Here is a 27,730-nt window from a genome sequence, read left to right as displayed (position 1 = left end):
CATCTGTGCTGATGTTGTGGAGCACATGATTATGAAGCAGTTCAAAGTGGCTGTATTGCAAGTCAAAATCAGAGTCTGAATATGGGATGGAAGACTTGGTTACTCATTTGAAAGTTTCCACAGAACTGCACTCAACCCAAAATCTCTTAAAAAAAAAAAATGACCTCTGTCATAGTATGTATTTAAAAGCATCTAATTTTAATGCCTTTACATCACAAATATTTCCTCAGTCCTCATAACAACCCTATGAGAGAGGTCCTATTATTCTCACTTTATAGATGAGAAAACTGAAACACAGCAAGTTTAAATAACTTGCTCAAAGTCCCACAGCTAGTAGCAATGCTGGGACTTGAACCCAAGAAGTCTGGATCCAGAAATTGTGTTCTTAAATACTCCACTCTTCTGTCGCAATATATCTTAAGTATTAAAAATAAGTTTCTTTAAGATTTTTTTTTTCCCTAGGACACTATGCATGCCCACATGTGTTACCTACGAGCATAATCAGACCAGGTGTGTTTTATTCTAATCTTGGAAAACAGGGCTCTGTGAATGAGATATATGCCAGGTGGTTTACAATCAGGCACAGCTGGATTTACAATCTAGGCATATTCTAGATCCCACAGCTCTAGAATGCTACGATTCAGCAAAAAACACCGAGGGTTTGGCAAGGCAGAATAAATAAATGTGTTATTTATACTGCTAAAGCAGACCTAAGAGTTTGTTTTAATTGTATATATTTCATTTTTTCCTAACCTATACCTAAACTTCCTCAGCATAGAGACCATGGCTTGATCATTTCTGCATCCTTCATAAATCCCAGCATAGTATCAGTAGTAGTAGGGTGCAAGTAAGTCTTTGTTCAATACCAAGAGACAAATAAGCATTGTGAATTGTTAATTGCCTTAAAAGGCCACAGATAACTCATTTACTTGAATTTTATTCTTCTGGGGCCAACCTAGGGCCAATCTGGAGACATGAAAAAATATGACTTTGAATCTGTTAAGGACAACCAGATAGGTGAATTTTAGGAAACCAGGAGAGAAAAAGCATAAATTAATCTGAAATGTATTTAAATTTGTTTTCTAAAAGGCATAGTGTAGTTCATAATTGCCAACAAGCACAGTTTCATTATGCTACATTTCATCCTGTTTTTCTCAAAATACTGGAGAAATGACGGATATTAAAAGAAATTCCTACTTGTGTATCACATACGCCATTTCCATAGAGCTCTTGCAAATTCTAGAGATGTGCAAGGGGAAAAATATAACTTTAATAAAATAATGGCTCATATTTGAATTAAACATGATATTCAAAATGTTACACTTGGGGAGTTAACTGAATGTTGTATGCTGAGAGAGCAAGAAGCAAAAATGTCCTATAACATCCCATACCCTCCATAAATTAAATCTGAGAACATTAAAAATGGTGATAACAATGAAAAGGATTACTTATGGAATGAAAATGGAAAACAGAAACAGATTAGTGAAGATATTTTCCTCTAAAAATCTTAAAACTGTGCATCCTAGAGCTGAGGTAATAAAGGTGGTTATTTCTAAGAAATAGATCCAAAGTGTCTCCATTCAATTCACAGCAGGAACATCTAAAGTAGCAATTAATGCAACCACTGGTGTGGAATTGTTTTCCAAATGCCTCCCTGTTGGATGACTGTTTTTTTTTTTTTAATAGAAGCGGGGCTCATAGGTCAAGATGAATTTGGATCAGTTATTCACTGAAAATATCACCATAGGTTATTAATACCACCATCCAATATTATGAATACAACCAATAATACTTTTGGTGAAATGGAAGGAACCTATCGGTGGCTGTTTATCTCGGACTACAAGGGTAATGCTTGAAACTCCTTGAGATTTGATCATGGGAAATAAACGTAAGGGCACTCATGTCAATGGTGTGTGGAGTCACTAGGTCTCCTGTCAGAAGAAGGAATAGACTGGCATTCAGAAGATCTGAGTTCAAATCTCAAAAGTTTGGCTGCCAACGATTTACACTGGGCAAGAAATTTCCCAAACCTCATGTTGCCTAGAGACTCAGTTTGCTCATCAGAAAGACATGGGAAATAATGCAGCATCGTGCTTGAGAATGCAGACTCAGATCCAGGGTGCTTGGGTTCATATCCTGGTTCCAGAACATGTTAATTTTGTGTCTCTGGGCACATTAATTGACCTTTCTCTGCCTCATCTGTAAAAATATGGATATAATAGTACTTATCCTATAGGATCATTGTGAGGGTTAGGTGAGTTAGAACACGGAAAATCTTAGAATAGTGACTTGCCCATAGTAAGGACTCATTAAGTGGTCATTAATGTTACAGTTATCATTTATGAAAGGAAGGTTCATTCAGGTTATGAAATTCAGTGTAACATTGCATGAAGCTCTTCCTCTCCCCTTTTCCCCCAAGACCTAAAATCAAGCTATAAAGGTGATGTGATGCAGTCACCAGCTGGGAGATCAGCACCTTGAGTCATTCCATACATATCACTTCACTTCAAATGAGAAGTAATATGTCTTGATTGACATTCACCAAACAGAGAATGTGCTTTTTACAAGGGTGACCTAGTATTCTTGTATTAAAAAGCAAATGAAAACCTAGAATTTCCTCATAGTCAGTGTACTGAAAATTTTTACTTAAAATGTTCTCAGTAATTGTTCCCCCTCTAATTAGCAGCAGAGATATAGTCTCCTCACTCTATAAGACCAGGATGGGAGGGCAAGTCCATTCCGAAACCCAAGGGAGTAGTAGAGTAAAAGGAATCATTAATGAAGAAGTTATCAGAAGCTGCTTTGCATCCTTTCTGGAACTATGCGGAGTATTAAAATGAATGGAAGGAAAGAAAGGAGAGAGAGAGAGGGAAGGAGGGAGGAGAGAAAGGAAGGAGGAATGAAGGAAGAAAGGAAGGAAGCAGGGAAGGAAGCAAGGGAGGGAGGAGGGAGGGAAGGAAACATCAAGTGTTTCACAATGGACCAGATACTTTACATGCAGTTTTTAATTGAATCAGAAAACCATGCAAGGATGGTTATCACTATTTTTAATATACGAGAACACTAAATAATTAAAAAGATGCATTCATTTGCTCAAGGTCGCCCAACCAGTGAGGTGTTGAGTCAAACTCAGACTTGAGCCTGTAGTCTTTCACTGCATCCTGTTGTTCGTGGATGTGCCAACAAGAGGATTCACAAAATGTATGAAGGAAAGGGGTCAATAAAGATGACAAAGACCCTATGCAAAGAGCTTAGAAAACAATGAAAATAAGTCCAGGGACAGGATGGTGTTCAGAGAAGAAATATATTTTTCTTATTCTCTTATACCTTCCCTAGTGCAACCCCCTCCAAATCTCCCACCTCCAACACAATTTTTCCTCTCCCACTGTACGTCGGTTTCCACCCTTCCTGTGCTAGGGATTCACCAGAACTTCTCATGTGAAATAACATAGTTTGATGGTGCTACGGTCATGAACACCATGGACACTGACCTCCTAACCTGGACAGTGTCCCTTTCATCATACCTTGCTGTAAACTCTGGTGAAAAGTCAGAAGCCCTCCTCATAGTAGAAACGTTCTCCCATATTGAGGAATTGTGGAGCTGATGGTATGAAAAGCAAACCAATTCTGTTTATAAGTCAGAGTAACCTAGAGCAACAAGGAGATGTGGAAAGAAAGGATAGTATTTGATGAGTTTTACTTTATTTTCATATTTTATCAAATTTGCTGGTTGAACAGTTAGCAAATCTGATAAAATAAATAAAATGTTGCTTTCTTGGTTAGACCACAGAATATGAAGACAAGCACAGCGATCCTCTAAAAGCAGCTCATTCATTCCCTTTACCTTCTACATCGTCACCTTTTTCCTACTATATTACTAATTTTAATAACCCTTCCTAGAAGATATTGACACCGCAGATGCTGTGCATTTATTAGAATTTACATGCTTTGGATTAAAAAGGACACTCAACTGGTTACATATTTCTCCCTAGCAATGAGACCTTGACCCTGGGCACTAGAAAATCATTGAACATCACCATGTAAGGCCATCACCATGTAAGGCCATCATGGCATCATGGTATATTAGTCTGCTCAGGCTGCCATAACAAAATACCATAGACTGGGTGGCTTAAACAACAGAAGTACACTTCCTCACAACTCTGGAGGATGGGACATCCAAGATCAAGGTCTGGCAGGGTTTGATTTCTGTTAAGAGAGCTCTTTCTGGCTTGCAGATGGCCAACTTTTTGCTATGTCCTCACATGGCAGAGAGAGAGAGAGACAGAGATAGAGAGAGAGATCTCTTTCCTCTTCTAAGGCCACTAATCCTATTAGATTAAGACCTCACTATTATAATCTCATTTAACCTTAATTATCTCCTAAAAGCCTTTTCTCCACATCTCCACAATCACACTGGGGGTTAGGGCTCTAAAATATGAATGGGGATGGCACAATTCAGTGCACAGCAAATGAGGTGAGGATTCTCTACATAACTAGAATTTTCAGATTAAGAAAGTACAAGAAATAAATATTTCATGCTCAAACATAAACCTGTAATCTTTTGGCATGTGGGACAAAGCAGCTGGAAAATCTTACAGTTTGACATATCATTACTGGTGGTTGAAGAGGACTCTGGTATTCTGCTCGTTTCACTCCAGTGTTTACGGCATGGAGGGTGGGAAAGGAGGGATGGGAGCCTTCAGCCCCAGCCTCATATTCCCTTTTCTTAACCAGGCAGTAAAGAAAGAAAAGTCCCGAGTATCTCTTACTTGGCTCCCACCTTGAAATTAGGTAGACTCTCCATTATATTCTTATTCTCCATTATATTCTTATTGCTAATGGTTAAAGACATCCTAGGCCTCTTGTTTACATTCATTTGACATAAATTTTATTAGTTTTGCTTAGTTCTGGGCATTGTGCTAGGTCCTGGGAGTACGAAGACGAATTAGATCAAATCCTTCCCTTTAAGGACTCCGCAGTCTTACAGCAAAGCAGGATTAGAATTCAAAGACAGTTAGAGTTGGAAGGAGTCTGGTTGCAGATGAAGAACTCGGGCCCCGAGAGATTAAGAGACTTTAGCCAAGGTGGCACAGATGGTTGGGACAGTGCCAGATAACGTACAGGTCTACTGACCCCTAATTCAGTCTTGTTCCTGTGCAGCTCGGAGGCCTCCATCTGAGTCAATAATTTAACCAGGGTTTATTTAGATCCTACTGTGTACTAGGTATCCTGAGTGGGACAGAATTTCTAATGATTTAATCATTTAATTAACAATTTAATAATTTATTTGGGGAAATAAGACTACCTAAAATGAAATTATTAGTGAATACTACAAGGCATGATTTAAAGTGACATGGTTTCTCCATTAACTCCATAAACATAATACATATGCAAATAAGATGTGTACATTATTTGATTATTCAATTTATCTCTACAGTGATCATCATGGTTGAGCTACTATTGCTGGATGGGAGAGTTTTCCTTACATCCCTATCCCTCATGTAATAAATATCACTGAATAATACCAGATAGAGGAAGACCATTCTAAAGGTATATTGAGGGTAAAACAGATCAAAACAAACAAACAAACAAACACAATTTGCAACTCAAATTCTGTAAACTGGACTGAAGGTAGACTATCTGGATGACTGAAGGTAGACTATCTGGATATCTGAAGCTAGACCAATAAGAAACCAGGTCTTCTGTCTAGCCACATAGTTACTCAACAGAGATGAAGCACAGGCAGATGAGAAGATGGCTGTTGTGTTGGTCTATCCTTTCTCCACATCACTATCTCACCCAATCCAAGAACAGTTTAAAAAGCACAGGGTCTGAGTGGTTAGGGTGACAGGCTCTGGATTCAACCAGACCTAGCCCTGAATGCTGGTTCCACTACTTATGATATTGGGCAAAACCTGTAACATCTTACACCTCAGTTTCTTCATCTGTAAAATGGGGGCTAATAACAAGATTATCTTAGGTGGTTGTAGAGCAGGTTAAATGAGATGATACATGCAAAGTGCATGTCATAGTGCTTGAGTAAACTGCTCAATAAATAGGCATTACTATTATCAATGACAATTTTACAGTGGTATTGTGACCTGTTATCTTTCTCTCCAGCCTGCTCTCCCCCTGCATTTTAGCTGTTTCTCTGATCCTGTCATTTCCTTCTGTCTCCCTCCCTGTCCTGCTAACAGCTGTCCTTGCGCTCTTCCAAGGTGGGCAGCTGAGTTGGGACCTCAGAACAGGTGCTACTGTCCATTTTGCTGCTTGATTCATGTGCCAGGTGACAGAGGAGAAGTGCAGGGCCGCATTTAGCGTCCTCCCTGTCACCACAGCTAGACAGACACTGGTGCTGAGTCAAGCCGCTGCTCACGACTGAGGAGCTCTCAAAGACTCAGACGCTCTGAGAAAGAGACCTGAGAGGACAATCTGTCCATCCTTCTTGCCAGGTCAGGCTACTCTTCAATCTACCATGAGGCAAAAATAGACATAGGAAGATTCTCTCATTCACCGAGGACTGGAGAATCTTCAACATCAGGACCTTTCTTCTTATGCCTATGCTCAATGACAGATTTTGCATTTAAATTCACTTTTTACACTTATCTTTCATAGGGAAAAATAAATTTGATATCTAGGTCACTGTAAACCTATATCAGGTATACAGTATATTACATAATATGCAGTACTCTGTATGTATGAGTGTATACATACAGAGTATTCCTTATTGATTAAGAGCTTGAGCTCTATAGTCAGCCACCCAGTCTAATCCCAGTCATGTACCGGTGATGTGTTTTTGTTCTAAAAATTAATAATAAGAGTAATGATCTCACTAGATCCTTGTATAAGCACAGTTCTCAGTTCATAGAAAGAATTCAACAGAAGTTAACTATCGTTGAGAAGCCAGGAGCCTTCTTTCTTAAAGGTTTCTCTTTTGCAACCTAAATGGCTCCAGTTTGATTATGGCTTTTCAGCAATTTCTTCTATAACCTTCATTTTCATTTTCCCTCTATTTATTTACCTTCCTAAATCCAGAATAGCATACGTAATGCTGGTTGAGTCTGATCAGCACAGGACAAAATGTATGATATATTTTAGGGTTGTCTATTATATTTTCCTATGCAAACTATTATTATGATTTGCAAAGAAATAAAAGTGATTTGAAAGCAAGTGTAACCTTTAAACATTTATATTAACTCACGTAATCCTCAAAATAAACCCATTCATTATTCATTCTTTCAGCTATGCCATACTTCATTGATTCTAAAAATAAACTTTTTTTTTTTCACATTTTAACATCTCTGAAATCAATGCAATCTTACAGTTGATGATATGTTAGAGTTCCGTTGACAATCTTTATTTTTCTTTGTAACACATGAAAAAATGGTGCATCTTGCAACTGATGACAACCTAGAATTGATGAAATAGGATATGAGAGACAACCATATTCCAGGCATTCTTTTAGGCCCTAGAGATATGGTGGAAAAGATTGAATAGTCCTTCATTTCACAGAATCCACATTCTAATGAGAAATGAGAAACAAAGATGATTACAACTGACATACAAGCTGCTGTGGGAGCTGATGGAAGACCCATCCTGGGCTTGTAGGGGCCAGGGAAGGTTTCCTAGTGATGATAATGTCACCTAAGTTTAGAGTTAGGGGTACGGCTAGGCTGTGGTTTAGTAGTCAGGCAAACAGGATAAGCGAAATCCTAGAAGCTAGAAAAAGCATGGGACATTCAGGAATTTGAAAATAGTTCAGAATGCGGATTTAGAGCAGAGAGAAAAGCAGAGGCCATATCATGATGGGCCATGTAAACGTGGTAAGGGGTTTGGAGTGTATCCTGAGACACTGGGGTTCTACTGAAGTATAGGCGTTACTGCTATTTGACAAAGAGAAAACTGAGGCCTAGAGAAGGCATATGACTGGCTTCAGGCTAAATAGCAAAGAACAGGACTACAATTCCCTCCAAGTCCTCACTTTAAGCCCAATGCTCTTTATGCTATACCAGGATCACCCAGGACACTATTCTCTCTTGTTGGCCATACTGCCAGCGAATACATTACTAAATTTCCCCTTATGTTGGTTTACGTTGAATTAATGTGTTTGGTTTAGATGGGGAGGAGGGTAGAACCAGTGTGTTGGTTCTTAAAGAATTCTCCAAGGTGAATATTGCCTAATGTCAGAATATTTGTGCTCAGTTACATCACTCATAGAATATATATCACAGCCAAGCTCATCCACAGTTGTGTCTGTTAGATGATGGATACTGATGCCAGTCTTTTCTAAATGTATCATGCACCTACTTTCATGGTATATGCTTAAAATCAAAATAAATAAATATAAAAATTAAAAACAAATGAAAGAAGCTGATGCAGAAGTGAAGGTTCACAACTTCAAGTGTTTTATACTCTTGCATATGATTATGTCACCAGAAACTGCAGTTCAATTTATCTTAAAGCTGCCCTTTCACAGTAATACAATCTAGAGACTCATTAAATTGAGCAATTTAAGTTGAAATGTGGCAAACAAGTAAGACACTAACTTCTGAATTAAGGACACAGGGTCAAAACAATTATTTGAATGAAGGTATTCTATTGCAGCCAGGCAGCCTTGATTTCATTGCATCACATTTAAAATAATTTCATTCACAGAATTTGTTAGTATGCACATACTGTCTTTTTAAAGAATAGCTAAGAGCCTTTTCTTTTTCTTTTTTAGAACAATGACAACATGAATCAGCTAACATCTTTGACTTACTCTAAAAAGAGAGTGCAACTACAATTGCCAAGAATTTAGGTTTTGTTTTGGGTTTTTTTGGTGAAAGACACCTTTGGTTTTTATAGGATAAGTAATGAACACAAATGCCTGTTTAGGTTATGATGATATAACAATTACTAGCTAGTTAAAAGGAATAATAGGTGTCAAGATGATAGCTTGAGACACTTATTTAAAGGGGTCAAAGAGTGTAAAGTCTTTATAACGGGACAGACAACTGTCTAAGATAGCTTAGGTACGTACAGTCTTATCTGAAATAAGGGGGTTGAGTTACACCATCAGTAACTTTGATTCGGTAAGCCTCATGACTTACTAAGACAGGTGAATGATAGGTGGATGGAAGAGAGGGCTAGAGACTTAGAGTCATTTTTAGAATAGCTTGGGTAAACTCAGTTTCCAATCCTAGCATTAATACTTACTACTAACTCTGTGACCTTGGGCTAGTTACTCTTCTCTCTAGGACTCAAGAAAAACAATTTCTACCTTAGAGGATTAAGTGAAACTCTACAGTCTAAAGCATTCTGTGTGCATGAACAGGGACTATCGTTAATATTGTTACTGTTGTGACTGTTTTATCATTATTATTGTTACTACATTCCATGCTGCTATTTAATTCTATTGGCGTTAGATGAGGTAAAACAGTAGGCCAGGCAGCCATGAATAAGGTATACTTCATGTTTAGGGATGGCATTTAGGCTTTCACATTCCCAATTAGCTTTTCAATTAACCCCAGCCTTGAGGAATATACTTCCCCAACCACACCTGAATGCTAAAGTAGGACTGATGGGCTATGATGGGATTTTTAAAATTAGAATAGGAGAAAATAAACTATGTTACCTATAGCAAAAAGAAGCCCAAATTTATAGAAGGTACTGAAACAAAATCACAGTCACTGTCTCTGACAGAGATTTATACCCCCAAATGCTAAAATCTGCTCTGAAGCTATCAATAGTTCTTTCACACTTAAGTATACCGGTCATTTTCTAAATAAAACTCAACAATAATCTTGCTTCATACATCTTCCTTCTCTTTATAATAAAGCTTGACAACATATAGTCAGCAGCACCTTACATCCCCCTTCCTGTTTACACTTATATGATCTCTGCTGTTACAGTAATACATTATAGGAATTCATCCAGCTTGCAGTATCATTTGTTAACTGCCTTCTCAGTTGAAGTATATTACTGTACTCATTAGATAAATATTAAAATTCACAGTTGGTTTTAAATAAGCCTTATGATAAAATAAGGTACTCAGAATAAACTATTTCCATTCGCTAAGCACCGACTGAGGGCCTTGTTGTTCATTGTTCAAGGCAGCACACCTTTTAATTTATTCCAGAAATGCTGTGAATACAAATTCTATGAAAAAAAAAAAAAAAACCCGAGACGCTACTTTAATGTTAGTTATCATCATTTAGTGTTCAAAATTAACTTCTCTTAGTTCCTGGCTAATGCAAGGGCATTAGAGTTAATAATTTTTCCTTTAGTCTTTATCACTCAAGGAGCAAAACTTCAGTTCTCTAATGTTGATTTCCTTACTCTCTGGGTAACACAAATAAAGTATTATCTCTGAGTAAGATAAATAAAGTAGTAAAAAACCTTAACCCTACATTTGGTTTCTTCTTGCTTGTTCCAAGCAATGGCCATTACAGAAATGAAATTGGAGATACTGAAGGCCCCTTACTAGCTTCTTCCTACACTCAAGAAGCAGAAGCCTGTGTTAGTTCCTTGGATTAACATCCTTTTAGGTTCTGTCCACTGAATTTCATAGAGCTGGTGTTCTCCACATTCAGGCCCAAGCCTGAATTAAGTGTCACTGGGAAATTCTACTTTTCTTTGCATACTAATTTGGCATAAGGCAGTATCTCCCAGTGGCTTTCAGGGCCATTTGTGGTCCCTGACAGTCCCCTCATCCATACAACCTATAATTTCATAGGAAGAAGGCGCTTTTTCAAAATATTTGCTCCAATAAAAGACCCATTTTCAAGTCTCTTTCCTTAAAGCAGAACAAAACAACACAAAGCAAAACCCTCAAAACCCAGCTGTTCACGATATATGGTGTTGGTATATGATGATTAGGTTTGTAATCGTTTTACCTGCGATATATGGAAAAGGAAAGGAATCCATTCTACCCCACCCTTGCTTCTCTCTACTACTCCTCCAGCAAAAGTGCCATTAAATAACAAGTCTGTCAACATTCTACAATCCTCAGATCTGGACATTCTGAAAGGCTACAACCCTAATGTCAGAACTCCAGTGATGTTTTTTTCTCTTTTCACACTACAATCATCTTGGTTTATCACTGGATTCTTGTCCATTTTATCAACATTCCCACTCTGAAGGAATAAATAGCAAGTTAAAGTGAAGGAATCTTTGCAGTTGAGAGCAAGGACTGTGCCACAGGCCAGGAAACCCTCCTCTGGGTCTATCTCAAGAGTAGGTCTAAGCTCTAAGACACGATGCTTGACCAAAGATCACATCCTCAAAATAATATGGAAAATCTCAGTTTCATAAAATGTTGTTCTCTTTGGAAGTTTCCCCATCACCTAACAAACTGGATACTGATTTCCTAAACATGACAGTTTGGCCAGTGCCTCTGAAAGCATAAAGCAAATTAGAGATGCAAGCTTGTTATGCAGCTTAGGACTTACAGGCCTTTTTCATTTCTTAGAGAAAGAAAACTAATGAGGTAAATCTACATAGAGGTTCTCTGGAAACAACCAGTCATGCTGAATAAAAGAAATACAAAGCCATTCTCTAAATGGCCAGGACTATCCGATTATAAATAGAATTATTGCTCATTGTAAACACTTTTGAAGTGATGGCTTTGTTGATTTGAGAAGATATCAAGCACCCCTGTGGAGTCTGGTCAATGTTACTGAGAGTCCCAAATATGTGCTCCTAGGACACACACTAGGACACAAGTACTGGAGGAAGGCTCAGGGATTTATAATAATGCCCCCTTCAGAACCAAAGATTTTAGTAATAAAAATAATACAGTGTAGCAACAAGTTTACTAGAGAGCTCCCTGAAGAAGCAAAGATTTCAGCTGCTCAATTGCTTTCACCCTGTGCCATTTAAAGGAATATTAAGCCTCTGTTGAGACACTAGCAATTGATGATTTCACCAAATATTTTGTCTGAACAGCTAATGACTCTGCTTGACCGCTCCAGGCCTCTCTCCCAAGTAACCAGGCTCCAAGAGTTCCCCCTCCTGCAAGTGGCATGGACTACATTCCCAGCGAGAGGCAAGTTTGCATCCCAAGCTAAAAAAGCCTGCGTCTGTATTCAGTCAGACCAGCAGTACAGAGCAGGCAGTTGGCAAATTGAAAAGGTAATCTTCATCCCCACTCATTCCCTACCTTTTCGGATTTCGCCTTCCTGGCGTTGTGCACGAACCTGCGACCCAGCTTCTTGGCATACCAGATAGAGGCAAACATAGCGATGCCAATGGAAGGAATTCGCAATGAAGCTGCTGCACAATCAACTTCCCACCTCGGCTCAGAGACGAGCGGAATCGGTCTGGAGCCGTCACTTGCAGGCTGTTGCTTTCTCAGTTCCTCTCATGCTGGTTAGCCGAGGGAGAGGGTGGGAGGAGGGGGGGCTGGGGGGAAGGGCAGTCCTGTTTGGCCAGTCCGCAGGTATATTTACATCCTGCCAACAGGAGGTCCGGGTCAGGCGGGCGGGCGCTGCCTTCCCAGCCAGCGCACACACATCCAGGCGGCTAAGTATCTGTCTGCAGTTCTTCGGTTCCGTCACCAAACTCCATGCGTGTCAGGAGGAAAGGAAGCCGCAGTCAACTCCTCCGGGAGGTGCCTCACCTCCCGCTCTGGGCTCCGGCAGTTGCCGTCCTCGCTTGGCTTCCCTCTGCCTTGGCAGTACGTGCTGGCGGCAGTGGCCGCGGAAAGGCAGATCCACACACAGCCTCGCAGGTAAATCAGCCAATACAGGAGCTGCCAGGCACGGAGGAGAGGTAGGGCCACCACGGACTTGGCCTTGTGGGCACAAACAGGTGTCCCCGGAGCCTGAAGCACGCTCTGATCCTCCGAGAAGATCGGGCTGTTAGGGTGGCTGGAAACAGAAGTGTCCTTCCTTTGCCCCCTCCTCAACTCCATTTGGTCCAAGGAAAATCCTATACCTGCGCTCATCAGCCAGTCTTACCCACAGTTTGCAAGAATAACACTTTATTTCTTTGAAGGCTGGCCCGGGACAAAGGGCGAAGTGAACGGGATGAAATGTATCCCCTAATGCCGGAGTGAAGGTCCTCAGCTTTTAAACTCATTGGTTCCACCTCTAAAGCAACCCGGGCTGCTTTTATAAGCACAGGTTTACTGCCTGAAGACTGAGTAGTGGAGAGGGGCTTAAATCTACCTTCAAATTAAAATAGAACAATTTACTCCCTTTTCTTTTAACAAGGGAGTTTTCTTGTAGTGATAGCCAGTGTTAAATGGAGGATTGTAATATCACTTTTGAGAAGGTAGATTTATGGCAACTCTTAAACCATTCTCCTTTGAAGAATTCTCACATTTGATTCTACCACCAAGTGCTTCCAATTTCAATTACCTTACTAGGGTTTAGGCTATTTATGAGGCATTTTAAAGGTAAAGTCAATTTTAAGAGACAAGTGTTTTCTCCAGCGAGAGATAATGTCTAAGCCTTTGCCCATCCTACTAGAGGACAAAAAAATAAACTGCTCATCTCAGCAAGGAAAACCTTCCATCCACTGATCCACAAATGAGACCCAATCCAGCAAATGTTTTCCAGTTGATCTGAAAGACTTGCCCTAGGGAGCATCTGTTGACCAAAGAATGTCAACACACTTAACAGAAAATTGGAAAAGAATTCCCTTCTCTTACTATAAGTCACTTGAGGTTTACCCCCAGAGGGTGTTGGGTCTCCATTGAACAGAATGCCATTTTATAAAGTACACTGAATATCCCCATAAGCAATTGGAGGTAGAACAAGGCAGTGTGGGATCAGGATCCATGTCCGTGTTACTAAAGTAACCCTGGTGCCTAGAACAGTGTTGAACACAATGTATTCAATGTACGTTTGCTGAATAAATGAATAATCTGGGTTCAAACCCTGGCTTTGTTTCTAAATTGTTTCCTTGTTTTCTCTGAGCTTGATTTGCCTCATCTGTAAAATAAGAGGATTGGGCAGAAGATTTTTTAGGCCCCTTCCTGCCCTGTGAGTCTATGGTTCTGATTCCTAGTCTATGGGTCTCCATGTGAGTATTGAACAGAAATGTCTAGTGCTCACCGGGGGCGCAGGCTCTGGTAAAATGACTCAGTGTTCTGAAAAGCCAACAGTGGTACCCTCGGGGCAGCCCAGATTCTTCTATCTTCTTCAACATGCCTAACTGCCACCTGGGGTTTGGTTTTGCCATTAGCTGTTACTTTTGCTCTGTGTTCTCAGTTCCTATGCACTCTACTTTCCTTTAATTTCCTTTTGACACTCTTAGACAACCCTTGTGCTAAATTCACCACATCACACCTTGTACTCTTTGGGGAAAAAAGTGCCACAGAAATCCAACAAATAAATAAATGACAACTCCTGCTTAGCTTTCAAAGAGCTACTCGGTAGGACCACAGCTTACCCCAATATTGCTGTGATGTTAAAGGAATTCATTATTCCTGCATATGCGTTCGTCTAAGCTGTGATTTAGTTAAAAGACTGTTCAGTTAACAGAATAAAGTCAATGAAAAGGGGAGGGGGAGCAATCGTCCCTATATTAATGAGTAGAAATTTCCGTTTTAAATATTTTAAGATGGAATCCCACAATAAAGAAGTGAGAAAAAAAATACCGAGCTTTCAAATCACTGATATCATAGAGGAAATCAAAGAATGTTAATTTACTCTGATGAGACTGCCAGATCATAAAACAATTTTTGCACTTTCTTCATAAGTTAAGGCTTCTTAAGTCACTAAAACTGGCGCTTGGCAAGATCTTTGACGCTTGATCATTTCGTTGGTTGGTTTTGCTGTTATTTTGAACCCTTAATGACCTTCTTCACACACCTGACCCAGAGGCTTTATAAACTTTTATAGGATGGAGTTCTTAAGAAAATAAATTGGGCCTACCAGCTGAGATTTAACTTTAAAGATAACAGTAATAACTATTATTCCTTAAATAGGCATTTGGAGATAGAAAGGGCAGTGTGGAATAGGTCATTTGTAGTCAGGGCCTACATGTAAGGCAAATGCTTAGCACAATGTAGGCATTCAAAATATATTTTTTGAATATGTCTATGGCAAAATAAGAGAATCCACACACTTGGAAAGTCTAGAAGAGGCAATAGAAGCATATCCACAATTTTCAGTTGTAAAAGATTTTTTAAAGATGGGTATCATGTCGATGGAATGAAGTCATTGCCATAGTTATACAACCATCTTTGCTGGGCTCTCTCCGGGCAGGTGTACCTGCTACAAAGAAGGCAGCAGCTGCCTACAGTAAATCCTAATAGTCTCTAACCATTGCTCTGCTGATTGAGACAAATAACTTCTGCAGGTCTGCTGTGTATGGAAAACAAGTTTTTCAGACGCTTTCCATCTGTAATCATCAGTACCTAGACAGACCTTTTCCTTTATAATTTCATTTTTAATACCTCTCATATGACAGAAGCCTACCAGTGCAGCTGAGTTTGAGATGCAACATTAATCCTTTTAAGCAGCTTTTGGTCCATGCCTCAACACACACAGTGTGAGTCTCCTCTGAATTCTCAAGGTAAATGCAATATTTAAATCAAGCCATTAAGACTTATACAGCTACATTTTCTGCCCAGCACACACATGATTTCCTTTTAAAAATCATCTAAATATATCATAAATAATTATAAAAACAGAGTAAATATTAAGCCCTAGAAATTAATATCTGGTAGCTTGAAAAGCTATCTAGGTTAGGTGTATGGTATATAACAAAGAAAATACATGTTTGAAATATAAAAAGTTAATGTACAAAAACAATAAACATTTAAATATTTGTTTGATTTGTTTGCATATATGATATACATAGTTGATAGCCCTTAAAGTCCGATATTAGTCTATTATCAAACAGCAGGTGTCAAATAGACACTACATAGAATTTATGACTAAAAGAAGTTAAACATAATATTTAACTTTAATTCACAGGGATGCCAAAATGTTGATGTTAGTTACCTCTGTAGAGAGTAGTAAAAAGGGAGGATAAAAACAGTTACATTTTAGTCTATGTAGTTGTGCAATATTTGAGTCTTCTACAATGAGAATATATTCATATTATTACTTATATGATTAAAAAGGTAAGCAATACTTTTCCACAAAAATGTATTAATTATTATTACTATTGTAAAGCACTGGGGACTGCAAACTGAATAAGATACAGTCCCTCCTCTCAAGGACTTGTACATAGTTGGGGACATAGACGCATAAAATGATAAATTTCAATGCAGAATGGCATAATAACAGATGTGTGAAAAATAATGTGGGAGCTCAGAAAGAAAATTATTGTTTTTTTGGTTTCTACATAAGCCCAATAATGAATGTCAACTGGAAAAAGCACAATAATTAGTGTCGATGTACATAAAAAGGCAAAGGAATATCTCATACTTTCTGCATGTTTTATCTGTATGGACAATAGGAAAAATGATCACTCTAGTTGGATATATACATTAAAACCAATGACCCAGTTGCAGATAGTTATTTTTCTGCCCCAAAGAATCAACCAGTCATGGATAAGTGTGAAAAAATGTTTGAGTCACTACAAATAACAAGCCTATTGACTCTAATTATAATGAGCTAGGCCTCCTTCTTTTTTCTGCTCTCAAAATCATCACAATCAATTCTTTAGTCTTTCAATATGTCATATGTCCTTTCTTTTAAGTGTTTAATTATATTTAGGCACCCACAGATACAAAAAAGTAATATAACACTCACCCATGTACATACCACCTAGATTTATTAAATGTTAACATTTTGCCATATTTGATTCAGGTTGATTTTAAAGAAATAATCTCTTCAGAATATAATCAAAATCTCCCACCTCACTCCATTCCACCTTGAATTTATCTCAAAATAATGTTCAAGAAACATTCTTGTACCTCTCTCTTTAAGGACATACAACTTTATCTAGAGTAGATACTTCAAAGTGTAATTGATGGATCATAGGATGTGTCCATTGGTAGTTTATGTGAGTCCTATATTCTAGATGACATGTTATAATCAGACATTAATTTTTTTCAAACATAATGTATACGGTTAACTCTTTGTAGTTTTGATGTGCATTTTTTTAATCACTGGTGAGGCTTAGCATTTTTTCATATATTTATTGTCTATTTGAACTTCCTTCTATTCATAACCTTTGTTCATTTTTAAATTAGGTTATATCTCACTGATTTATAAAAGTATTTTATGTATTCTGGACACGAATTCTTTACTACATGCACTGAAAATGTCTGCTCCCAATCTCTGACTGGTCTTTTAATTTCATTTATGTTTTATCATACACAGTTCACAATGTTTTCCTTTATGTGTGTACATTTTGTATCTTAAGAAAATTTTCCCTATCTCAAGTTCATAAATAAATCATCTGATATTTTCTTCTAAGTCTTAAATTTTTTTAAAAAATTTTATGGTGTGGATGGGAATCTATTCCCCCCCATATTTATGGCCAGTTGTCTATCTTTATCCTAAGTCATATGCCTAGATCACATGAGTGTGCATTTAATTATTTCTGGGTTCTGTTTTGATTGTTCTATTTTTATTTACCTGTGCTAATACCACATTATCTTGATTACTATGCTTTATAATAAATATTGACACTTGAAGTGCTAATCACCCTTTTCATTTGATCTAATTTTTCAAACTAAGTTTTATAAAGTTGTACAATTGATGATTTTAATACTACACCCAATATTCCATGTTATTGTTTGATAGTATTTTAGTTCCATCTTGTTGTAGTAGTTCTATTCCAGACCAAATCTGTCATTATTATCACCATTATTTATTACTTTACAATTAATAGTCAAAATAATTCCTACATGTATTAATTTATTTTCTCATTATTTTTAGCATCCTCACCCTCGTAATTTTCCTTCTTACTGATGTATATAGTTTAATAGTTATTTCTGCAAAAGTCTGTGATGGTTAAATATGTTCAATCTTTTTATATTTTTCCTGAACTGTCTACATTCACCTTAGAGTTTGAAGGATAACAAAGGTAAATAAAGATTTCTAGATTGACAAGATTTTCCCTCAGCACTTTGAAGACATTATCTCATACCTTCTTCTGGTATCTATTTTTATGATAAGATGTCTGCTGTCGATCCAACTGCTCTATTTTAAGAATATGTCTCTTTTCTATGATTTGTTTGAAGACATTTTGTCTTTTTGAGCTGCAGTTGAAATAACAATATTTTTCTAAAATTCTGCTTGGAATTCATTATGTTTCTTCAATCTGATTAGTTATAAACAAGTATCAGTCATTATTTCTTCCAATACGTCTTCCCCTTAATTCTCTCTATTCTCTCCTCCTAATATCCTGTTATATTTTTCCTGGACCTTTTCATGTGACCCATCCTATTGCTTTTATTTTTTTTATTTTTTATTTTTTTTTTTTTTGCGGTATGCGGGCCTCTCACTGTTGTGGCCTCTCCCGTTGCGGAGCACAGGCTCCGGACGCACAGGCCCAGCGGCCATGGCTCACGGGCTCAGTCTCTCCGCGGCATGTGGGATCTTCCCGGACCAGGGCACGAACCCGTGTCTCCTGCATCAGCAGGCGGATTCTCAACCACTGCGCCACCAGGGAAGCCCCATTCTATTGCTTTTAGACCTCCTATTGTTCTTCTCCTCCCTTGTTTGTGCTTCTTTCAGGGTTCTATTCTCAGACCTCATTCTTATTTTTTATCTTAAGTTTTAATCTATTGTCTTACCTATCTACAGAGTGTTTATTTTTAATGAATTATTATATATATATTTTTTAAAATTTCTAGGCATTCTATATATTAAAATCCTCCCAGTCTCTCATCATGATGTTCTATTCTTTTATTATGATATTTATTCCTTCCTCTATCATGTTTTTAATTTAAAACATATGCAGGGCTTCCCTGGTGGCGCAGTGGTTGGGAGTCCGCCCGCCGATGCGGGGGACGCGGGTTTGTGCTGCGGTCCGGGAGGATCCCACATGCCGCGGAGCGGCTGGGCCCGTGAGCCATGGCCACTGAGCCTGCGCGTCCGGAGCCTGTGCTCCGCGGCGGAGGCCACAGCGGTGAGGGACCGCGTACCGCAAAAAATAATAATAATAATAATAAAAATAAAACGTATTCAATTTGTAGTCCTTATCTGGTACTCTTTTCATCTAATATTCTTGGAAGTCTAATCCTGCTAATTCTACTCATGGTGGGTAGCTTCTGCATGTCACTGTACATTTTTATTCTAAGATCTTCTTTAGTAAGATTGTACTTCCTATGGGAGTCCCAGGGACCTTTAATTGTGTTATTGTTGCTACAGAATAATTTTGCACATTCTTCTGCTAGTTGTCCAGAGATTTCACTAGTTCAGGAGCAGTCCCATGTTTAATATATTTGGCTTAGTGTTATTCTGTTCACACAAAAGTGTTAAATTTACTTTTTTTTGGTCATTTTTCTACTCATAATAGAAATACTCTTCATTATTGCTTCCCTGGGCTAATGCATGAAGTTTTTAGAAGCCCTCTCATTAAATGAGAATGCTTTTAAGTTTTCAGTTTTACGCAGGGCTCTCAGTTTCATTTTTATTCCTTTGGTGATCCTAAGGTCAACTCTCTTGCCCTGATCAAAACCCCACACTCTTACTCTAAGGGCACCTATTGAGTCCCATATATCCTGGGATGCCATAGTCAGCTCAAGAAATCACTGCTCTAGCCATCACTTTATACAAACTCAGATAAGTCAAACTGGCTTGCCTCTAACTTAACACTCCCTCCACCTCCCCCCAAATAAAACCTAGAGAATTTAACTGACCTACATGTGAGGTTTTAGTGTTTAATAAGCATGTCTGACAATAGTATGTATAAGATTTATTGTGAAATGTTTCATGCAAGAGATTGCCAGGAAGTCACCTAATTAAAATGCTGTTTAAAAGACACTCTCATATGATAATTAATTACCTCAAGTTAGATGTGAGATAGACTACCACCATCATATGTGTGACCTTGGACAAGTAATGTCAATTCTATAAAGTGGGTAATAATGGAAACGATGACATTGTGTTGATAATAAAAACCAAATGAGATAATACATGTAAACTGTTTAGAGCAGTACCTGACACACAGTATAGGTGCAATAAAAATGTTTATTTTTATTTTTTATTCATCCTCTAATCTTCAGGGAAGGCCAAAAAAAAGAAAAAGAAAAAAAAAGATAGTCTAGACAGAGAACACGTGCTTAGTATTATGAAGCAGAGAATTTTTTTAAAAACTCTTTATGATTGTATTTAATCATCCTCAATGTTAGGAAGTCTACCTTCTTAAGTTCTTTCCTCTTTTTTATTCCATTAGTGCAGAAAACAAATCAGTTTCCAAACCCTTGTAAAAATCTTTCATAAATTTAAAGACTTTCAGTTTCACAAATGTCTCTTTTCTGAGCCAAATGAATATTTTCTTAAGCTTTTTAAATAGTTTTTTTTTTTTGAGAGTCTTCTCAGAGCCTCTTTTCATTTTACAGATTTCTCATAAAAAGAAAAACTCAAATGGATCCTGAATTTATATAGTAGTTCTGAATCCACATGTTGTGATTTGCCACATGCTTACAATTAAATTTTGTTACAACCGGGGATATAGATTGATATGGCAATAACTATCAAAGGAATGTAGAACTGGGTGGATATAGGTGAGGAGCAAAGTTCAAGAATATCAAGCCAGCAGCCAAGAAAGAATGGATAGCAAATGGAACATGCAAGAACTTTAACTTGTGAGTACAAAAATCAGTACAATAAACAAGACCATATACAGCTTTCCTGATAAAGCTACACAATGCTAAAAGATGGGTGGTTGAGTAATTTTGTAACAGAGAATTCCACTCAATCCCTTCAAATTTACATGCTTTGACAAAGCTTGCCACAAATAGAGACATTTAAACACCACCCATCTAATTAGAGCCCTTCGGCATGGGAACTTTTTATCAATTATGATTCAGTTATACAGTCCAGTATTCTAGCTATCTCAACAGCAGGATTTCTCCCATCCATGGAAGTGGGGTGCTAATTTTGGAGTCACTGCTTTTAGCTTTAATTTCACTTTTACCAGTTGTATTACCTCTGGGTATTGGACTCTATAATCAATTTCTAAAGTCACCTTAAACAAATAATCTGTAAGTCCATAACAATAAGACCCAAGAATTGATCTATAAGAGAATGTTCTTTTAAGTCCAATGGCCATTTCTGATGAAGTTATCCCCTTGCCATATCATCTTTTGGGCCTTCACCAAAATATTTTCTGTTTCCCAGACACACACATTCTATGTGATTGAATCATTGTACATGCTGTTTCCTCTGCCTGCAGTCCTAACTCTTCACCTCACTTCCAGCTCCTTTTTGTCTTTGTCATTTGACAAATCTTTACACATTTTTTGAGACTTGGCTCAGTAATTCTCTATGAAACCTTTCCTGATCCCTTGAGACGGGCCAGCTTGTACTAGTGCACTAAAACTAACATTTCCTATTGCACTTGTACACATCTCAGGTTTGGCTCTTATGACATTCATTTGTGATTACTTTGAACTTAAGTGTTGCCCCCTAAATGACTGTGAACAATTCGAGAAAATCCCTTATTTATTTTTGTGTCCTCATAGTCCTTTGCACATGGCAGCCACTCAATAAATATATCTGAATAATTTAATAGTTATTTGCTGAATGAATAAACAAATGAATGAGCATATCACTTGAATTAAACTCCTTCATACTCCTGGGAGAAGAAAGGAAGGCACTATATAGACCCACATTAAGCATTTATTATTACCCTCTATTTGTATTTTTACCTCATACTCGTCTTCATACATTAAGAGATAAATCAAAGTCACTGCTAGAAGGGTTCAAAGTGCTTTGAAAACCAACGTTTCAAAAGATAAATCAATGAGACTTGTTGATTCGTGGCCTACCAGCTGTCCATTTTTTCACTTTGTAATTCCACCCCTTCCATAGATAGATACAGGTGATTTTTTGCAAAATTTAATATAGAAAACTATATTCATAAATAAATAACTCCTTCTTTCATTTCCTTAAAAATGAGACCCCACTAATGAAAACACATAATCTATTCCTTTCCCATCCTGCCTCCTACATAAAACAGAAACAGCAGCTGCTGAAATCCTCAGTGCAAATGTCAATTGCAGATAGTGTTACTGAAAATATTCCTGATATTAATTGTAACCTCTCTCCAGCTTAAAGAATATAAAGGAGACCAACTTGCTAGGTGCCTCCGCTATGTCAGCTACTTTACGTTAAGCATCTTTACATGAAATTAGTGCATTTCATCTTTAAGGTATACAAAGTATTTTGCCCACAAAAGTATTTAACATGCCTTACCTCAGCATTTATCTAACCTCATCCATTTTTGCATGTTCACATAATACCTCTATTGTTGTTTATGTTATTTTAAAACTTAATTTGACTCACTTTTTATTTAAATAAATTTATTTTAAATAAACTTGTCATCACCAGAATAAATCAAAGTAAGACATCTCCATAAGCAATAAGTAACATATAAATAATACATGTTTATTAATAAGATTAAAAAGTAAAATAAAAACCAGAAATAATTTATAAAGTCTAGTTGAAAAGATAATTGATGGTTTATATTCTAGTCCCAATTTTTCTTTTCTAATTAAAATTAAAGTATAAGTATTTTTTAAATGTTTGCCATGTACCATCTTAAGTAAACCACAATTCTCTTTGAAAAGAGAATTGATGGTTTATATTCTAGTTCCAATTTTTCTATTCTAATTAAAATTAAAATTAAAGTATAAGTATTTTTTAAATGTTTGCTATGTACCATCTTAAGTAAACCACACTTTATGAAATAGTCTCATCTCCTCTGACCATCTCAAGAAAACTCAGAGTCAGATAACATTATCTACCTTTTACATATTAGAAAGTGATATTTCTAAGACATTAAGTCACTTAATCCTGGTTTGCTCCTCCCTTAATTCTTGATTTTCTAAACTTGTCTGGTCTTCAATGTTCCTGTCTTTAAGACAGAGTGTAACAGTACAAAAAATATCATGCAATAGCTTATGATGAAATTAAAATAAATAAAGAAGGGGCAAGTGCTGTGAGTTCAGATAATATTCACTAGCCCACGTGCTGGAGGAGAGAAGACAGGCTTTCAATAAGAAAGGAAATTTGAGTTGGCACTGAGAAAACAGATCAAGACAAAAAGTATAGGTATTGCTTGAAACAGCATGAGTAAAAGTAAAAAGGTTGGAAAACATGAGATGCGTTTGAGGAATAGTGGGAAAGAAGGACGAAAAGACTGTAGCCATACTGTAATTAGAGAATGCCAATAAACACGTAATCATGACAAATATGGTCAGAGTTGATGAGTCGGCAGAATGATGGAGGCAGAAGAGATAATGAGGGTCTTAGTTAGCGTGATGATGGTAGGAAAAAGGCAAGAAGCAATGTAAGAAACATTCTTTCTTGACACCTTCGATGAGATTTGGATCCCTGACTCAGTCCCTTAACACAATACATTACTTTTCACAATATCTGTCACATTGACGATGACCTATTTAGTATATATATTTTCCTTGCTTTCCTTGTGGAACATTCCAGGAAAGTAGGGAACATGCTTGTGTTTTCACCATTGTATCTCCTGTGTCTAACAAAGTGCCTGGTGCATAATAAGTGCTCTAAAACAATTTTTCTAAATGCATGAATAAAAAAAGGAATAACTAAGGAGATAGAATCTGTAAAAATGTGACAGGTGCTTTATAGGCTGAGACTTGAAGTCAAAAGTAGCTGGAGATTCGAGCCCAGGGAACTTGGAGATACCTCTAAGACAAAGGAAGCATTTGCTTTAGAGTACCCCCTTCTTTCATTTTACTTTCTATTTCTCCCCTTGTCTCATTATAATTAAAAATTATTTATTTTGGGCTGCCTTGGGTCTTTGTTGCTGTGCGCGGGCTTTCTCTAGTTGCGGCGAGCGGGGGCTACTCTTCCTTGTGGTGTACAGGCTTCTCATTGCGGTGGCTTCTCTTGTTGTGGAGCACGGGCTTAGCTGCTCCGCAGCATGTGGGATCTTCCCGGACCAGGGCTGGAACCCGTGTCCCCTGCATTTGCAGGTGGATTCCTAATCACTGCACCACCAGAGAAGCCCCTCATTATAATTTTAAGTATTCTTCTTTTTTTATAGTCTTATGAAATTTTCACTAATGAATTTCTTAGAGACTTAATATATATATATTTCTTAGAGATTTAATATAATTTGTTGATTATTCCTCGTGGTCAATAGTGTCCACGTGAGGGTTCTTTGTAAGCTCCTCTAAAGCAGAGGATTTTTTTTAAAGGAAGTGTTGTTGACATTTTCTATTTCAGTGTATTCTAGGAGGTTTAACCTGTGCCTTGGGGATTTCTACATCCATATAAAAAGTGAAAGGGGTAATGGTGTGTTAATTTTTAGATCTGTTCAAGTTGTGATGGCTCTGGAAAAGATAGGAGTATATATGTCAAGTAAGCGAAGTAATGAAAAAAAAACCCTTCCTCCATTCATTCATTTATTCAACACTTTTGAGGGTTACTATGCACCCACCGTATTTCTAAGCAATGGGAATATAACTATGAACTAAACAGACAACAATCCCTACCTCATGTTTACATTTGAGTGTAGGGAGGAAATAATAAGAAAGATAAATCACAACACATATCTATTAAATATTGATACAAGCTAAAGAAAAAACAGAACAGATAAATGGAATAAAAAGTGTTAGAGTGGTTAAATTTTTTGATAGGCTGATTGAGGTAAACCCCATTGAAAAAGTCACTCTTGAGTAGAGGTCTTAAGGAAATGAGAGTAAGCTCGAAGGATATGTGGAAATGAATATTCTATGCGAAAGACTATGGCTGGCTTGTCTGATGACAGTAAGGAGGTCAGAGTAGCTGAAGCAGAGTGAGAAGAAAGACAGTATAAAATAAGATCAGAAAGGTAGAGAGGTGAGTGAAGGGAGAATGTGGAAAGTAGAACTTGTAAGCCTCATAAGCTATTGTGGTCACGTTGGCTTTTGCTGTGAATGAGATTGGGAGCAATTTCAGAGTAGTAACACGATATGAATAATGTTTTAATAAGGTCATTCTTGCTGCTGTCTTGAAAATTTTGACTGTAGGGGGTCAAGGCTGGAAGCAGAGATAATAATTAAGAAAGTATTGCAATGATCAAGTTTAAAGGTAATGGTAGCTTGGACAAAACTAATGCACATGGAAATAAAAAACAGTGGTTGGGTTCTGAACATATTTTTAAGATAGTGGATGTGGGTATGAGAGAAAGGGAGGAGCAAGGATGACTCCAGACCTATTGACATGAGCAACTAGAAGTCTACATTTACCACCAGCTGAAATGAATTTTGTGGATAGAGCAGGTTTCTCGGGAAAAATAAGAAGTTTGGTTCTGGACATGTTAATTTTGAGATATTTTTAGACATCTGAGTGGAGACGTCAAGGGAACTGCTGGATATACAGGTCTAGCATTTCAAAGAAGATATTGGCATATAGCTGGTATATAAAGCCATGATCACTAGCTGAGTTAGTGAAAAAGCTCAAAACCAAGTCCTTGAGCATTGCAACATTTACAGTTGTCTATATAATATAGAGTTTCCTTACTGAATGGTGAATTCTGTGAAAACAAGGGACAAAGTGAAAGTAATACAAGAAAGTTGAGAATTTATGCAATAGAAGTGATTAGAATGAATTTCTACCAGATTTAAAGTGGGTAGGAAAAGTAGTAAAGCTAGGAGAGAGGTGATAACCAGAAAAAAGATAAGATCAATGAATATAAGATAAGGTAGGGGTCAAAAGATCATTGGAGTCAAGGTACATACAGATATCTAAGGCTTGTATTGGATTTTATATGGTTAAAATGTTTATCAAATTTAACATCAAGTATTTAATATGAGTCAAATAATTACTTATTTTATTCAATCTTAAAAGAATTCTATGAGGTGGCTCCAGTCTACACATAAGTAGACTCAGAGAAGTCAAGGAACTTGCTGGAGGTCACTCAGCTAACAGTGGCACTGTGTGAATCCAGCCAAGGTCTGCCTCAGAATCCCCTCTCCTGACTACAGATGGGGGCAGGGTGCCTGTCCTTTGGTACCAGTCCTCTTTCCCTGGGGCAGGGACTTTAGCTCCTATGAGCATACTAGCTGTGTGAGGGATCAGAAGACCCTCTTCTTATTCTCTGTGTTCATATCCCTTGATGTCTTTGGTGAAGTATTCAGTGACGTCTTTGTGAAAGTTCCATTCTGTCTCACAGGAGTTGAAAAGAGTTAAAGAGAGGTTTTATTCATGATAGGGCGAAATCATGCCAGGAAGCAGTTCTACCTTGGGTTCTGCCAAAGGAAAGAGAATTCAGGGGAACTGAGCTAGGGCATGGGCCCACTGCCCCATCTTCATAGTCTCATAAAAGTACTAGTAAAGTAGATGATTAGCTAATTAGCAGTTGGAATTGCAGAGCTGAAGATCCAGAGGAAGATGATAACTAGAGGCATACATTTGGGAGCTATCCTCATGGTGAAGATAGAGGAAATAGATATGTTCTTACAGCCAACTGAACTCAGGAAAATGTCCAGCCAGTGAGAGAGATAAGCGTGCAGATGTAGAATGGAATAATCACTTTGGGGATGGAAAATAGCATAACCACTCTGGAAAAGTTTGGTAGTTTCTTAAAAAGTTAAACGTGTATCTACAACATGCCCCAGCAATTCTACTCCTAGGCATTTACCCAACATAAATGAAAACATATGTTCATTTAAAGATAGTGTATAGAGTTCACAACAGTTTTATTTGTAATAGCCAAAAACTGGGAAAAAAAATGTCCATCAACAGATGAACAGATAAACAAACTATTATATTCATACAATGAAATACTACTCAGCAATAAAAAGGAATGCTATTGATATGAGCAAAAGCATGGACAAATCCCCGAATAATCAGGCTAAGTGAAATAAGCCAGACTAAAAGAGCACATACCATATGATTCCATTATGGTTCCATTTATATAAAATTCTAGAAGATGTAAACAAATCTTTAGTGACACAGAGCATATCAGTTGTTGAATGGTACTGGACAGGGTGAGAGCAGGGAAGGTTTATGAGAAAACACAAGCAAACTTTAGGGGATGGTAGACATGTTCACTCTCTTGGTTATGGTGATGGATCTACAGATGGAGACATATGTGAAAATCTATCAAATTATACACTTTAAACATGTGATTTATCATATGTCATTATACCTCAATAAAGTTGTTGAAACAAGACATAAAAGGATGCTTGTCATCTAAATCTTGAATGTAGTTGGTTTTCTTAAAATGGGAAGGGTTTAAAATGGACAAAATGACTTCATAAAAAAGAAGTATGAAACAATGAAGAAAAGAAGCAGAAACTAGGACAATTTAGCCAAAACTTCTATTTTTTTAATTCTATCTCTACCTAACTTCTGTTCTTCTCTTCCCTCTCACCTACAGCAATTTTCCTAATGAAATTTCACACTTGTCCATTTCTGACACCATTTAACATTTTAGGAACAGTGAAAGTATTTTGGCTATATGTTTCTGTCTGGCCTGCATTACAAGTGGATCAATAAAGAATTTAAGAAAACCCAATTAATTCTGTTTTTCTTTTCCATTTTATCTAGTTTGGTTTTGGTATAGAAACAGACTTAACCATGGTACTTAATTTTGACTTCAGAAATTGATTTTGACTCTATTTTTCGCTGTTGCTTAGGAAACA

General features: G+C 37.4%; 1 protein-coding gene across 31 annotated transcripts in view; it reads right to left on the bottom strand.

Annotated features, from left to right (window-relative positions):
* Positions 1 to 27,730, bottom strand: part of DLG2 (discs large MAGUK scaffold protein 2) — a 2,077,851-nt gene that overhangs the window by 928,208 nt on the left and 1,121,913 nt on the right. For 2 of the 31 annotated variants that reach the window (XM_067038382.1, XM_067038384.1), the window contains exon 1: positions 12,143 to 12,602. The exons of 28 other annotated variants lie outside the window; for them this stretch is intronic. In XM_067038382.1, coding sequence (XP_066894483.1) covers positions 12,143 to 12,220 — 78 coding nt within the window. In that variant the 5' untranslated portion in view covers positions 12,221 to 12,602. Of the gene's footprint in view, positions 1 to 12,142; positions 12,898 to 27,730 lie in introns of those variants that run through there. One more of the 31 variants, XM_059070584.2, reaches the window with a different exon arrangement.

Source organism: Kogia breviceps, chromosome 7 (genome assembly GCF_026419965.1).
Source record: "Kogia breviceps isolate mKogBre1 chromosome 7, mKogBre1 haplotype 1, whole genome shotgun sequence".
Lineage (NCBI taxonomy): Eukaryota > Metazoa > Chordata > Mammalia > Artiodactyla > Physeteridae > Kogia > Kogia breviceps.
This window is presented reverse-complemented; position numbering and strand designations above follow the sequence as displayed.